The sequence below is a fragment of the Hoplias malabaricus genome, chromosome 13 (genome assembly GCF_029633855.1).
Source record: "Hoplias malabaricus isolate fHopMal1 chromosome 13, fHopMal1.hap1, whole genome shotgun sequence".
Classification (NCBI taxonomy): domain Eukaryota; kingdom Metazoa; phylum Chordata; class Actinopteri; order Characiformes; family Erythrinidae; genus Hoplias; species Hoplias malabaricus.
In genome coordinates this window covers 37,239,255-37,253,983 of record NC_089812.1, presented here as the reverse complement: position 1 = coordinate 37,253,983, position 14,729 = coordinate 37,239,255, and the positions used below count along the sequence as shown (strand labels likewise).

At 42.7% G+C, this 14,729-nt stretch overlaps 1 protein-coding gene across 1 annotated transcript; it reads left to right on the top strand.

Moving 5' to 3' along the window:
* The first annotated feature begins 5,202 nt into the window (after positions 1-5,202).
* Positions 5,203-14,647, top strand: LOC136665464 (butyrophilin subfamily 3 member A1-like). The gene is made up of 10 exons (XM_066643112.1): positions 5,203-5,329; positions 7,875-7,959; positions 8,420-8,518; positions 11,230-11,331; positions 11,424-11,558; positions 11,678-11,815; positions 11,911-11,962; positions 12,078-12,104; positions 12,459-12,485; positions 12,570-14,647. The coding sequence occupies exons 2-10, from the start codon at positions 7,900-7,902 to the stop codon at positions 13,127-13,129; spliced, it is 1,200 nt and encodes a 399-aa protein (XP_066499209.1). The 5' UTR covers positions 5,203-5,329; positions 7,875-7,899; the 3' UTR covers positions 13,130-14,647.
* Positions 14,648-14,729: the final 82 nt, after the last annotated feature.

Here is a 14,729-nt window from a genome sequence, read left to right as displayed (position 1 = left end):
ATTTTTTGCTTCTTTTAAGCATCATTTTATGTTAAATTTTGAATTAAGAACAAATATCTGCCGCTGGAATAAGACACTTTCTGTTGATAAAATGATTTAAAACAGGTAAAATATGTTAGAAATAAGTTGAATAATTTTATTATATTCTTACAACAATTTCCAAATGAGTAACACTAGATATTTAGACTGGATTTAAGTACATTTTACTTCCTTAGATTTCATTTTTTGCAGTGTAGTGTAGAATTAAAAATTAAACGTCTTGAGATTTGAAAACTGCACACATTAAAGTTGAGATTTAAAAATGAAAACAGTCAGTCTTTCAGGTCTAAAAAGAGCTACATTTAACTACAGTAAACATTACACTTTTAATATCTCTAAATCACCACAGCCGTGAACTGGGTGAGTGCTTACAGACAATGAATGAATGAATGAATATCTTCAAATCATAGATCAGTAATATATGAAGGCACATTCCAGTTTAAAAACTTACTTCAAAGAAAGTGTCTGTTCTACACAGGTCTTTCAGTAAATCTGCTCCATTTTCATTACATTAGTTTTTGAGCGTTGGTATAAAGGTATGACACAGATCTTTGTGCCGTTTGGGTGATGGACTCATTTTGAACACGTTTTCTTGCGCAGATTTCAAAACACTGGGGTTCGAAACATAGTTTTGCATTTGTAAACAGTTTCTAATTTGCACAGATCCATATACATCTAGTTTGAATTTACAAGGAACATCTGATGGTACATTATAGGGGTTTACAACATTTTACAGCAAGGTTTGAGCCAATCTAAAAGTGTCTTTCATGATCTCCATGTAAATAGGGTAGTAGAAATGTGTCCATAATTTCAGTAACTGTCAACAATGGGGGCGCCACAGTGGCACAGCGGGTAGTGTCACAGTCATACGACCTGGAGGTTGTGGGTTTGAGTCCTGCTCCAGGTGACTGTCTGTGAGGAGTGTGGTGCGTTCTCTCTGTCTGTGTGGGTTTCCTCCGGGTGACTGTCTGTGAGGAGTGTGGTGTGTTCTCCCTGTGTCTGCGTGGGTTTCCTCCGGGTGACTGTCTGTGAGGAGTGTGGTGTGTTCTCCCTGTGTCTGCGTGGGTTTCCTCCGGGTGACTGTCTGTGAGGAGTGTGGTGTTTTCTCCCTGTGTCTGCGTGGGTTTCCTCCGGGTGACTGTCTGTGAGGATTGTGGTGTGTTCTCTCTGTGTCTGTGTGGGTTTCCTCCGGGTGACTGTCTGTGAGGAGTGTGGTGTGTTCTCCCTGTGTCTGCGTGGGTTTCCTCCGGGTGACTGTCTGTGAGGAGTGTGGTGTGTTCTCCCTGTGTCTGCGTGGGTTTCCTCCGGGTGACTGTCTGTGAGGAGTGTGGTGCGTTCTCTCTGTGTCTGTGTGGGTTTCCTCTGGGTGACTGTCTGTGAGGAGTGTGGTGTGTTCTCCCTGTGTCTGCGTGGGTTTCCTCCGGGTGACTGTCTGTGAGGAGTGTGGTGTGTTCTCCCTGTGTCTGCGTGGGTTTCCTCCGGGTGACTGTCTGTGAGGAGTGTGGTGTTTTCTCCCTGTGTCTGCGTGGGTTTCCTCCGGGTGACTGTGAGGAGTGTGGTGCGTTCTCTCTGTGTCTGTGTGGGTTTCCTCCGGGGTGACTTTCTGTGAGGATTGTGGTGTGTTCTCTCTGTGTCTGTGTGGGTTTCCTCCGGGTGACTGTCTGTGAGGAGTGTGGTGTGTTCTCCCTGTGTCTGCGTGGGTTTCCTCCGGGTGACTGTCTGTGAGGAGTGTGGTGTGTTCTCCCTGTGTCTGCGTGGGTTTCCTCCGGGTGACTGTCTGTGAGGAGTGTGGTGCGTTCTCTCTGTGTCTGTGTGGGTTTCCTCCGGGTGACTGTCTGTGAGGAGTGTGGTGTGTTCTCCCTGTGTCTGCGTGGGTTTCCTCCGGGTGACTGTCTGTGAGGAGTGTGGTGTGTTCTCCCTGTGTCTGCGTGGGTTTCCTCCGGGTGACTGTCTGTGAGGAGTGTGGTGTGTTCTCCCTGTGTCTGCGTGGGTTTCCTCCGGGTGACTGTCTATGAGGAGTGTGGTGTGTTCTCCCTGTGTCTGCGTGGGTTTCCTCCGGGTGACTGTCTGTGAGGAGTGTGGTGTGTTCTCCCTGTGTCTGCGTGGGTTTCCTCCCCAACAAAAAAACACACATGGGTAGGTGGATTGGAGACTCAAAAAGTATCTTTAGGTGTGTGTGTGTGTGTGTGTCACCCTGTGAAGGACTGGCGCCCCCTCCAGTGTCTGTTCCTGCCTTGCGCCCACCGCGACCCTGAACAGACAATGAATGAATGTCAATAGTGGCAAAAATATTACACTGTGATTTTTAAGGAACTTTTCTTGATGCACATATATAATATAATATTTACTTTATCTGAATTTGACAGCTTACGAGAAGCAGTGGTGCAACATTTTCATAATGTGAAATACTAATATTAGTGTCCCAGTTTCCATAAACCGATATGACAAGTGGCTACAGTGTGGGAATATGAGCCCTCCGCCATCATCACTGTACAATATAAATGAGTTTCTCTGTTGGGTTTGAAGCACAAGAATATTTTCCCATGATTCAACAAACACAAATGCTTTTGGTTAAAAAGTAATGCTGGCTGAACTGAACTGAACTGAACTAAGGCAAAGTAGAGCACAATCAAACACGTTTTGGGTTTTGTTTAATAGTTTTAAAAGTTAAGCAGGTTTTATAACAATCACTACTCGTCTGATGTGTTGTTTATGTGTCGTCTGTGAATAAATTGTCCGTGAGCGTAAACTGACTTGAGCATTGTATGTTGTTTGTGTTAGTTTTCTGATGAAAAACACAGTTTATTATCTTTGAACAAGAGGTTTCCAACCTCAACAAATAAAAAAGAAAATATGTAGAAATAAATCATTAACTAAAATAAATACACGTACGACAAAGTAAGACTTGTACCGAACCTGTTCTGACCTCATATGGACTTATAAACTGTAATAAATTGTTTAAAATATTCCACAATGGTGCTGTTTCATAAACATAGTTAGGGTCAGAACTGCAGACGAAGTTATAGAGTATGAGATGATTAATCACCAGCCTTGATTACACAATATATCCAGGTGAATTCACTCTGATTCTAGTTTGTACCTAAACACTCATGATTTCAGTGTGTTGTAAGATATAAAGGTATGTAAGTGCTGTACTTGTTCAACTGAGGTCTGTGGTCCTCTGCTCACTTCCTCTCCAGTGACCTTCAGCTCCCCCAAAACCTCCCTGAAGGCTACTCTTCACAAGCAGGAAGCTGCTGTGAGTGAATGTTTGTGAAATCATGGCTCCTAACGGGCGCGAGCGAGAGCACTGACCCTCGTCATTGCCCATAATCAATCCCTTGTTCTCCGGCTACCTGCCTTTAAAATGAACACTTCTTGAACACTGAAGCCCATTTCAAGCACTGCTCTTCAGGCCTCCAGTATCCAGCTTATAGCTGGTGTCCTAATGAGACCAGAGACGGCCATTTCTATCTCCCACTGAAAAGCACAGTTGGAGTTAGGCCTCGAGGACAGAGGACACTGCTGTGTGAACGACATGCGTCACTCCAGCCCCTGATGAAGACACAGGGAACAATAATCTCCTAGACCTCCCCTCTTAATGTACCATTACGGCTCAGGTCAGTGATCTTCTCCAACAGGTCCCATTAACGTGAGGAACCATGGGGAGGGCTGGCTCATCTCTAACATATCATTAAGTGTCCGGACCGAGCTGCTGGGCTGAAAAAAGGGAGATGTTGAAATTACTGAACGTTCCAACGTCGTTCTCCTCGTACTGCCTTTGTTTAAATGTATTTTTATTGTGAAATTATGTTAATTCATTTTATACAATCGATTCAGGGTCACAGTAGGTCCAGAACCTACCCGGAATAACGGGGAGCAGGGCAGGAAAACACCCTGAACAAGACAAACAGCCAATCACAGGGCGGCAAACTCTCAGCCAGTCGCTCAAACTCAGACTCAGACACTTTGCCAATCCACCTACTTCTCAAACTCTCACAGACCGTGACCTGAGGTGGGAACTGAACCCACAACCCCAGGACCCTGAACCTTATTACACAGTGACACTACCTGTCTCACCACTCTGCTGCCCATGGTGTTGTTCATACAGACAAGGACAAAATTTTGGGTTCAGAGATGAGTAAAAGGGTACAGAGCCTCTCTGTAAAAGCACGGTTGCTGGCGTAAAACGTAGATCCTAAGAACAACTAAATCTAACTACTCCACGCAGCAATGAAAGACCTTTACATGTAGCTTCTCAAACCACTTAATTACTGAGTAAATGACACAACTCCAGTGGAGGTACTTAGTGTTGTGGAGCTGGTGGGAGGGAGGTGGGGGACACACATAAGCCACAAAATTCCCTGCTTAAGGTTCAGCCATTCCTGGAAACAAGGACAGTCGTCCAGTACGAATTTGGAGGTTTTGCTTTGACTGCTGCTGGCACTTCCTTCCCCAGTGGGGACTTGAGCTGTGGATTCTGCCCCTTCCTCTGTGATATATAATACGGCCAGAGCCAGGTGCCCCAGATCCTCCTGGTAGTGATACTGACATAAGACATAATCCCATTTCTTTCTCTTTTTTTTTTACACCTGCTCCTCATTTTCACAGATCATCCTGCCCCTTGGAAGGGAGGTGCTAGGTGAAGTGGTGAAATCAGAGTGTGCCGCATCACTGCTGGATTCTATCACTGGATTTCTTTGCAACAACATTTGTAAAAAGCGCTACGTAAAACTGATCAATAGCATCAGAATGGAGCTTCAGTATTTAAGGTGGAACTGGAAGTCAAGCTTAATACTGAGATATCTGATAGAGACTGAGATTATAGTAAATACATTAAAACTGCATTAAACTAAGAAAATAAAATGGTTATCGGATTTTAAACGAGAATGTTCTTATAATTCTGGATTTGTTTTGGCAGTGTGAGGTTTTAAGTGGTGTGTGTGTGAGGGGATAAATGGGATTCACTCCAAATTTAGACAAATGAACACAGACATCCTTTAGAGAGAAGGTCGGAGGCACCTCCAAGTGAGAGGAACAGCGCCCACTGCTGGTCTCCAGCCTGCAGAGCTCTAGACGTGTGGCCTTTAGCCGCGTCATGGCGCCATCTCGTGGCCGTTGCATTGTTTACATCCGGAAGTCCCCGGATGAGCCGCGGAAAGGGTGGGGGCGTGTAGCGTCATGTAAACAAGGGCGAGCTCTCACTGCACTCACACGCTCTCAGCTCAGGGGCTTAAACTCGTCCTGTCTCTGCAGAGAGTGGACCTCGGGACCCACAGCAGAATCAGAGGTAGGTCTTAAATACAGAGCTCAGTCTAAATCCTGCACCTGTGTAAAAGCCTTCTTCCCCGGTGTCTGTTCAATGTCACCCTGCAGGGGTTTGCCGTTTTCGAGGCACGATACGGCGACGCGAACGGCACTGTTTACTTACATGCGCGTGCACGTGCACTGCGTGAAAAAATACGCGTGTAGTGAAGATTCGGAGGACCGTGTGCACCTTTTAATGTTGCAATGTCATTCAAGGGCACTGATTCATCAATATACCGCTGAGCGCTGCCGCAGTGTCACGCGGACCGCTGTTGAACGCAGATTATGCTGCGTTAAAATAGTTACCTGTAAAACATACGGTCGAAAATGAACCTTAGTCGTGTCTGGTTCTGAGCAGAGCTATATCTCTCTCACATTTGAGAGCAGTTCATATTAATTATTTTTAATGCACTGGGACGCAGGGAGAGCTTGTAAACAACCAATATCCTATATTTTCTTGGTCCACTTTGGACACGTTTTCAGCGGTGGACAGGAACGAAGTAAATGTAATACGTTACTGTGAATACATAGTTTTTAATGTATCTGTATTTTACTGAAGTAATTCCATTTTTGCGACTTCACTACGTTTCAATGTCAAACATCTTACTTTTCACTCCACTACATTATGTAAATCCGCCGTTATGTTTGGTTTATGGGTGAATAAAACCGTAACGTGTGCTCCGCACATCTCTCCGCGCGACACAGCGGTTCCGTTGCTAGGAGACGAACGAACACGTCACCGCGCTAAAACAAGTGAAAATGTTTCTCCGCCTGATAGCAATAATAACAAAAGCAGACTTTTATTTTTTTAAATAAACTGTTGTGTGAATTTGAGACTGTAAATAATCACCTTCAGTTCTTAGAACTAAATTAACACAATTATTTAGACAGTTTATTATTTGCCTGTATATGAGTTGTGTATTTGAAGTTTGGGGGGGGGTAATAGTTGATAATAACATCATTCACTGCATTTAGTCTTTGACCGTTTCTGTTGTGTTCATCAGTGACAGACTAATGAAAGAGGAACCAAGAGTGACAGTAGTGTCTTTTCACCTACAGTGTGTTAAACATGAGTCTCGTTATGAAACAGGACATTAGAGCCATACTCAGAGCCAGTAATATTTCACCCTGAGCATCAGTACTTTTAATCAAGCACATAGTTCGTGTACGTTGTCCACCACTGCAGGTTTGTGAGTGTGTGTTTAAACTAGATACACCTCACCCAGAAATAAACAGGGTGTGTTCTTACTTTGCCTTAAAACAAACTTATTTAAATTGGCCCTGTTCTGATTGGTTGCCCTATATTTTCTGATTGACACGCCCTTTCTAAATTTAGTGCAAGAGTGGAACAAATCTGCTGTCTATGTGTGAAGTGTATAATCTTTTTTTTTTCAGAGCCGTGCTGTAAAGCCACTGCAGGTTAGAGGTGGAACTGTTTAGTGTACTTCATTATTATTCAGAATAACTGAATACACCTGCAGAAAAACAAGTGATGGCTTTAAAAGTTGCGCATCATGTTTAAAGCAGCTGTGTTTTGCTCCAGTGCGACACATAAATCCCTCCTCTGCTTGGGTTCTTACCTCTTATCGTAGCTAGCTCCTGTGATAAGACAGTGTTTGAGGCCCTGCTGGGATTAGCCCACACAGCGCCGTCTCGGCTCCGCTCACGTGCTGCCGGCCAAACCATTACAGTGGGGCCTTGCAGTGCTTTCTCCACGTCTTTACAGTCCACTAGGGATCATTTATTATTATAAGAGCTCATGTTCAGTCAGTGCATATTCAGATAAGATTTAGATAAGACTGGGCATCGGTTAACATTCTGCTGATGTCTTACATGCTTTAGATAAACATACGTTTATATTGTTGGGAAAATGTTATATATGTTTTATATTGTTATCACCAGAGTACAACACAGCTGTTGGAGATACACGCGTTTGTTTTTACAGAGACGAGGAGAGTTTACGCCAGTCATTTAGCCCTCGAAGCCTGAACCAACCCAAACACGTGCGGTTTATTTCTCCAATTTAGGTCAAGGACAGACTGACCTTTCACTCTCAGATGATTGTTTAGGTTCCTGGGGTGAAGTCACGCGTTACACGTCTGTTTGGTGTTTAACCATTGAACCGTTCTGGACGTCATCACAACCACAACAAGTTACGGCTGAGGTTCTCAGTGGGTTATTGCTGTTGTCACAAACACGGCCCCTGGGGCGCGACACGGAAGAGTGTGTTGTTAAATGTAAAGTACTCACTGAAGAGCAGCTGTATGATTTTATTATGATTTCTGTTAAAAAGCTTTTCATAAATGGTTTTGTTATTATTAAGTTTGGCTTTGCTATTTTTTACATAATAAATCTTTACTTTAAACATATTTTAATATACAGATATTTATTACATAATTACAATGGCCTAAATAACTGGTATATGACAGGATTATAGACGCAGGGAGCTCTGCACTAAATATGTTAATAAAAAGAATAATATTCATTACAGTCAACTTCATTTTTAATATCAACTGTGTTCTTCTTAGGGATTTCACTGCGAGACCCGTCAAGATGATGCAGTGTCTTCAGTTCCTCGTGGAACCGGCCAAGAACATCACCATCAAGCTTAAGGTGTCTGTCTTAAGGTGTTTACTTGGAGACAAACTGAGTCAGAATAACGCGACTGGGTCAGAGATGTATTGAAAGTTAGGGGATTCAGCCACAAACCATAACAGCCTCTGGTCTTTAACATCAGTGCTGGTGTAAGACTGAGTTATTGCCTTCTTAGTGTGACTCCTGCTTTGATTAATTTTGGTATTGGGTGGTTCTGCTTGTCCCAGTTAAATAGCTGTGAATGAGGCAGGGGGTTTTGGGGCTGAATAATAGGAAATGCAGGGAGGGAAGGGGTGAGTGTGATGTGCATTAGGATAAGCCTCACAAGCTTTGTCCTTGCTTTTTACTTTCAGAGAGACCTTAACTGTCCACACTGACTGCCCTCACAGAATAAATTACCCCTGCTCTCCACTACTTTAATTTATACTTCTTTCACAGTAACTATGTTTATTTTACCCTCAAACGTATCCTGTGACAGGAATCTCATAAGGCGGTGAAAAATGAGAAGAGAGAGCCTCTGGACGAGAGCCAGCAGTTCATTGCGAGTCTGGCCAAGGACCTCAGCAGAGTCTGTCAGGTAGAGTGACAATAAATGAATCATCATCTGTACCATTCAAGATGGCGGCGGTGAGGTCAGTAACCGTCACGACTGCTCCACACACCTTTCGCCTTTTTCTGTTTATTTTAGTTATTTCTACCAGTTTTATACTACTTTTCTTTTCACCACGGCTCGTGTTACGTATGATAGAGATGCTCTTGTTTGCCGACGGAGATCCTGTGGGAGAACAAGGGGGACACGTCGACCCCAGGGGAAAAGAGCAGGCGTCAGGAACAGGCTAAGGGCCAGGGCACATCGTGCTCCCTAGTGTCCCTAGAGGGACATCCGTGACTGCAGCCTTCTCTGCTTAAGTGAGACATGGCTGCTATTTCAAATTTCAGATTCCACTTCCAGACATGGTTCTGAGGTTGTGTGTCAAAGGAGGAGCCAATATTGACATAGGGGGCGCTGTAAATGCTAAAAGTTTGTATCTCAGCATCCACAAGGTAGATCGGCACGCTGCTTCTGTGGGCAAGGCTATAATAGGAACATCAAGGACAACTCGATTCAAGCAAAATTGTGATTGTCATCGGCCAATCAGATTATAGCAACTGTTTGATGACCTTAACAAGGTCCAATCATCATGAGATTTGAATAGTATGTCCCTGGGGGCACTTCCTAAGTGCAAAATAATTGTTGTAATGATAGCCACTAGGGGGCGCACAAAACAGAAAACATTATATACCTCAGCGACAATTAAGAGTATCGATACGCAGTTTGCTTCGCTGTAAACTCTGCAGCGGGCCTCACAACTTTGTAATTGCAAGTGTAGTCAAAAAATGCTTCATATTTTCTCAATCGCTAGTTGTTTGAGATTGAAGCTTTTCATGCTACTCCCTGGAATCACATGTTATTTCAAAAACAATTGATGTTGTTGGAATCTGCAGAGTCTGTATGTGAATAATTATCAAAAAAAGTTCAACATTTGGACTGTTGCCGCAAAAAATTAATTAATGGAAGCGTGCAGAGCTTTATACATTTTTCAGTTATAACTTAAACAAATTTAAAAAAACCCAATCAAGAACAAACTGGACAGACCTATGTAGGGCTTTATACTGAAGCAGCGTGACCAATATTATCAAAATCCACCAAAAGGGGGCGCTACAATTGGACAATAACTAATTAATTGTGCTTCATTGTGTTATAGCGCCATCTAGGATTGCAGTGGCTTCACAATATAATCATGTCATCTGATCCTCAAACTGATCAAGAATTTTTGAGTTATAGGTGTATATAGGATAGGTGTTTGACTTGTGGAATACATGCTGGATCTCTGTTATTGGGAGGGGCCTGTAAGCTACAAAGTTCTGAAAGTTTTTTGATAATAATTAAAGTTCAGGTCCTTAGCGTTCTGCTGATACCGTATATGTCCATGTTAGCTAAATATCCACATAGTACTCACTCAAAGACTTCTGTATGTGCATTCCTATTATTAATGGCAGAGCAAGAATATGTGAAAAAATAGTTATTTCTCACCATTCTTTTGAGCTTGGTGCCAAAACGTTCACGAGTCTGTCTTTGCATAATTATCAAAAAATGTTGGTATGTTGATTCAAGATGGCCGCCATATGCAAATAAACCTCTTATCGTATGTTTTACTTGAACATCTGTAACTCCTTCATACTTTGCTCAAATGGGTTCAAATTTCAGATTCTGCTTACAGACGGGATTGTGATATAGCATGTCAGCGATGGCATGACAATTCATATAGGGGGCGCTGGAAATGCTAAAAGTCTATAGTTTATAGTTTAGTAAATAAGACAGACAGTTCATGAAGCCTCACTGGCCCAAACTGCTTATGGCCTCATATCATATGGCTGTCATCAGCCAATCAGGTTTCAGCAGCTCTTTGACAGCCCAATCATAATGAAATTTTAATAGAGTGTCCATGGGGGTACTTCCTAAGTACACAAAGCATTTCATGAAGATAGCTGCTAGTTGGGACAATAACAATATCCCAGACTCATTGATGGCTTGTTTGGCCTAACTGGCTCACGCTCCCTAAGGCCTCATTCTTGGCTCAGACTGGCAAAGTGTTCCAATTTGGCCGAGTAGTGCTAGTTTTTTCTTGTCTTTGTTGTACAGATTTAGCCTTAATTCTTTTTAGTTTAATATTTATCTTAAGACGGTCTCTATATTTATTTTATTCTAATTCTATTTCCAATTTCCTTAACTCGTTTTGTTAGCATGTGTGGACAGTCGTCAAAGCATTTCACTGCAAGTTAAACCTTCTATAACTAAGTACCTTACCATTACCATTAGTCACCATTGGTTCAAGGAAGTGTTTTTACATGTCGGTGCCCAAAGATTTTGATTTATAAATATATTCTTCTTCCTTACATTTTATAATTATAAAAATCACTTGTTTGCTTGGCATCAGATCATGATTTTACGTTGTTTATCACTGGGAGATTGCAATTTAATCCCCGGTGATGCCGCAGTAGTATGTGGCACTCTCTGGTTGTTTATCCCTCTGTCCAGTTAATCAGAAATACTTATGCTGCAGGCTCATTAGAATGAAAATTATATGGACAATTAAAATTGAAAAATGCCCATGTCATTAAGTATTATCAAACTCAATTGTCTAGGCTTTTGTTCTCTAAACAAGGACAAAGAAGGCTTGAGAATAAAGACGGTCCTGTGGTGTTGCTGGCTTGAGCGCTAATTATTTTGTGTCTGGTTGGATACAGAGGTCTGAAATACTGGAGCAGATTTCCAGCTACGAGGACGTCTGGCCTACGCTCTGCTGCAGGGCTTTTATACTGGATTGGGCCTCCATGCTGGAGAGCAAGGTAAAGCACCTCAACCACAGTGTAGTCATGAGACTGTCTACAAATGTGGTTCCATTACACGTATCTAAAGGTGAGAATTGTGCTCCTGCCAGAAAAGGCCGACGCAGACCCATGGCTGGCCAGAGAAGTGTGACTGGAAAGAGCTGGCTCTGACTAGTGAGCAGGATATAGATCGGGCGAAAACGCTCATCCTCAACTGGACCAAAGACCTGAGGGCCCAACCAGAGGTAATGAGTCGAGATGGGACGGTTTATTAAAAGATATTTTGGGTTTCGTGGTTAAGGTGTATTTGGATATGAATACATACGATCATGCTCTCTTTCTCCGTTTCCTCTGCACTTTTTAGCAAGGTGTGTGGCCAGGAGAGCAGGTGGTGGTGGTGCTGGACGACCTGGAGAAGCACTGGAGACGAGGCCGCATGCCCACGCTGCAGCCTGCCATGGAGATCGTCTTTTGGACTCTCTTGGCCAAAGAGCTGGACAAGGTGTGAAAGCTGTATACGTAAAGAACACGAGAACCTCATGTCGTTATGTCACTGAACCTTAGAAGAGGTTTTCAAACTGGTTCTTTGTGTTTCAGGAGAAAATTCCTCAGCAGTGGCTCATTTGGAAGCAGAAGAGTCAGAAAATAGGTGACTTTCCTTATGAAATTTATATTGATTTCTACTAGTTTTAAAGCTAATATTTTATAATAATTCACGTTGTGTATATATTTATTCATATGAAATGCTCATCTTGCAATTTCAGGTGCTACTCCGTATATTCCCCACACTGGTAAGACCCACAAATGTTAACTTTTTAATTCCTTAATCCATTACATGGAGGTAGCCCACATAAGGCAAACAAGCTCAGGAAGAGGCCATGAAGCCCCTAGTGGCTTTATGATCCAGAGCTAAACACTAAATACCAATGCCTGACCTCACTTATGCTCTCATGGCTGAATGCCATCCAATTCTCACAGAATATCTTTCAACATCGATTGTAAAGTGGGAGAAACACTCATTTTTGATGGAAAACCAGGGGTCCACAAGCATTAGTTTGCGTAGGGTGTTATATATACATTAATTTGAATGGAGTTTGTTGTGATAGAACATGAGAAACTAAACGTCATTCTCTCTTGTGTAATAGTATGGGACTGGATCTCTAATGCTGCGGGTAAGTGCCAAGATTCCTATAATAAGCTTTTACTGTCTTCTATTTTCTAATAAAAAATGACCTCACAACCTATTCCTCCTGCAGTCGACGTGACACTGGACTTGGACACGGCTAACCCCGACCTGCTGATATCGGACGATGAGAAGCGCATGCGCTGTGGCTTCGAGCGCAAGGATGTGCCCAACTTCCACCAGCGTTTCGACGGATGGTGGTGCGCCGTAGGCATGAAGGGCTTTGGCTCGGGCCGTCACTACTGGGAGGTGGATGTGGGCGACATGGACTGGCGTCTGGGTGTGGCCCGAGAGTCTGCACTGCGGAAGGGTTTCAAGTCCCTCAACACCAACACAGGCTACCTGACACTGCGCCTGGAGAGAGGCACCGAACTCAAGGCCCTAACCGTGCCCTTCACGGCCTTGCCCCCTGACCTCATTCCCAGGAGGGTGGGTGTCCACCTGGATTTTGAACAGGGCCAGCTCTCCTTCTACGACGCGGAGAAACGCTCGCACATCTTCACGTACAACGAGAGTTTTGACGAGAAGCTCTTCCCGCTCTTCGGCACCGTGGAGATCGTGAAGGACCTCGTTATCAGATCTCCGAAGAATAGGAGCCACTGCATGTGCCCTGGAATGTGTCTGTGGGGCTGAAGGTTTAGAACACAGATCATCTCATCTGAACAGCACTCCTGGGGGTGGAGAGCTACAAAGCAGGATTTTTCATAAAACTCATAACTCTAGCTACTTAAATCTGTCTGTGTTTCCCCCCCCAATGCACTCAGAGAAATTTACAGTCAGAGAATTACCTACTGTTTCTTCCTGAACTCAGAGGTCTAATATTTTAAATCTTGTCCCAATGCAAACATTTGCCTTTAAACGGGCAGATCTCACCTTACATTGAATAAAGTAGGAGTTTGGACACTGCTGCGCACCGTATTTAGCCTTTGAGCACACGTTTCCATAGATACTCCCAAAACTTACTGACCCTGGTACTTGGTGTGTGTGTTAACACTTCTCCAGACTTCACCTGGGACAGTGCTATCAGACGAAGGAAAAAATAAAATCAAAATCAATGAGAAAAGGGAGGTCATGCAGGACGATAAAAGGACTGATTATAATGACAGCTGCAGGTATACAGTGGTACTTTTATGCTCATATAATATAATTAGAGGACTAGGACCTCACTTATTATCATTTAACAATGAGATATAATTCAGGAACTTGTTGGTCGTCTAGTTTTTCGGTGCCGTCTGGATGTAAGAGTAAAGAATAATCCAATCCAAAAGGGAATTTAAAGCGTTTTTAATCACTTTCCAAAGTTTCGAAAAATTTATTTTGACTGTGATTTAAGAGTGAAATACGGTACGTAGTCATTCAAAAAGCAGGGCAGAAACACTCTGTATATCAACAAAAAAAGAGTGGGGCGAATGTGGTGTAGGACAAACAGGTCGATGTGTGTCATTTTGTTTGTGACATTATAAAAACGGTTTAAAAACAAAACGGTTTGGAAGTTAGTTTCCACATCGAAGAGTGAATACTGAGGAATGAGTGGCACATTCAGTCATTTTAGATTTGAAATAGATTTTAAATGTGATTTTAAACCAATACAGTGTGTATTGTCCATAGCTCTTAAGAGTTGACCCCCATTTATTGCCACATTTCTTATGACAAAAATAATCCAAGTTCCCAAATAATATGTAGTAGTTATTGCATTTATTAGAAGTATTAACTGAGTAATAATCTGGGACTCGAGATGTTGAGCCAAAAAGTGTGAACTCTCCAAGTGCAATATCCCTTACATTTTACACTGGGCAAACTTTGCCTTATCATCTGGTTAAACTGAGAAATCCTGCTTTGTGGAATGTCCTCCTAATATTTAGCTACACAACGGGCAACAAGCCTTCTCTTAGAGAAAGACAAATCTCAAATCTGTTGGTCTTTAAATAATAAATAAATAAATAAAAAGACTAAGCTGTTAGTACACCGTCTGTTGCTGCTGCTTTAGTTGTAATTACTGTTTGCACTTTATGAGAAAAGCACTGCTCACATTATTCATTCTGTATCCTCGTAGCTATATGTCAAAACTATATGATGTTTGTCCATTTGTGATCTGTGTGTACTCCTGCCATGAAAATGCACTTTCTGTGAATAATACGTCAGAATAAACTTGCACACTTACTTTATTGTTATGTTTGAACTTTTCTATTGTGGTGTTTGAACTTACACAGTCTTCAGATCAGAACAAATACAT

Coding starts and splice junctions, on each gene's coding strand:
- LOC136665464 (XM_066643112.1), top strand. CDS start 7,900: ATGATGCAGTGTCTTCAGTTCCTCGTGGAACCGGCCAAGAACATCACC. Junction 11,559..11,677: donor ACCTGAGGGCCCAACCAGAG/GTAATGAGTCGA, acceptor TGCACTTTTTAG/CAAGGTGTGTGGCCAGGAGA. Junction 11,816..11,910: donor TGGCCAAAGAGCTGGACAAG/GTGTGAAAGCTG, acceptor TTTGTGTTTCAG/GAGAAAATTCCTCAGCAGTG.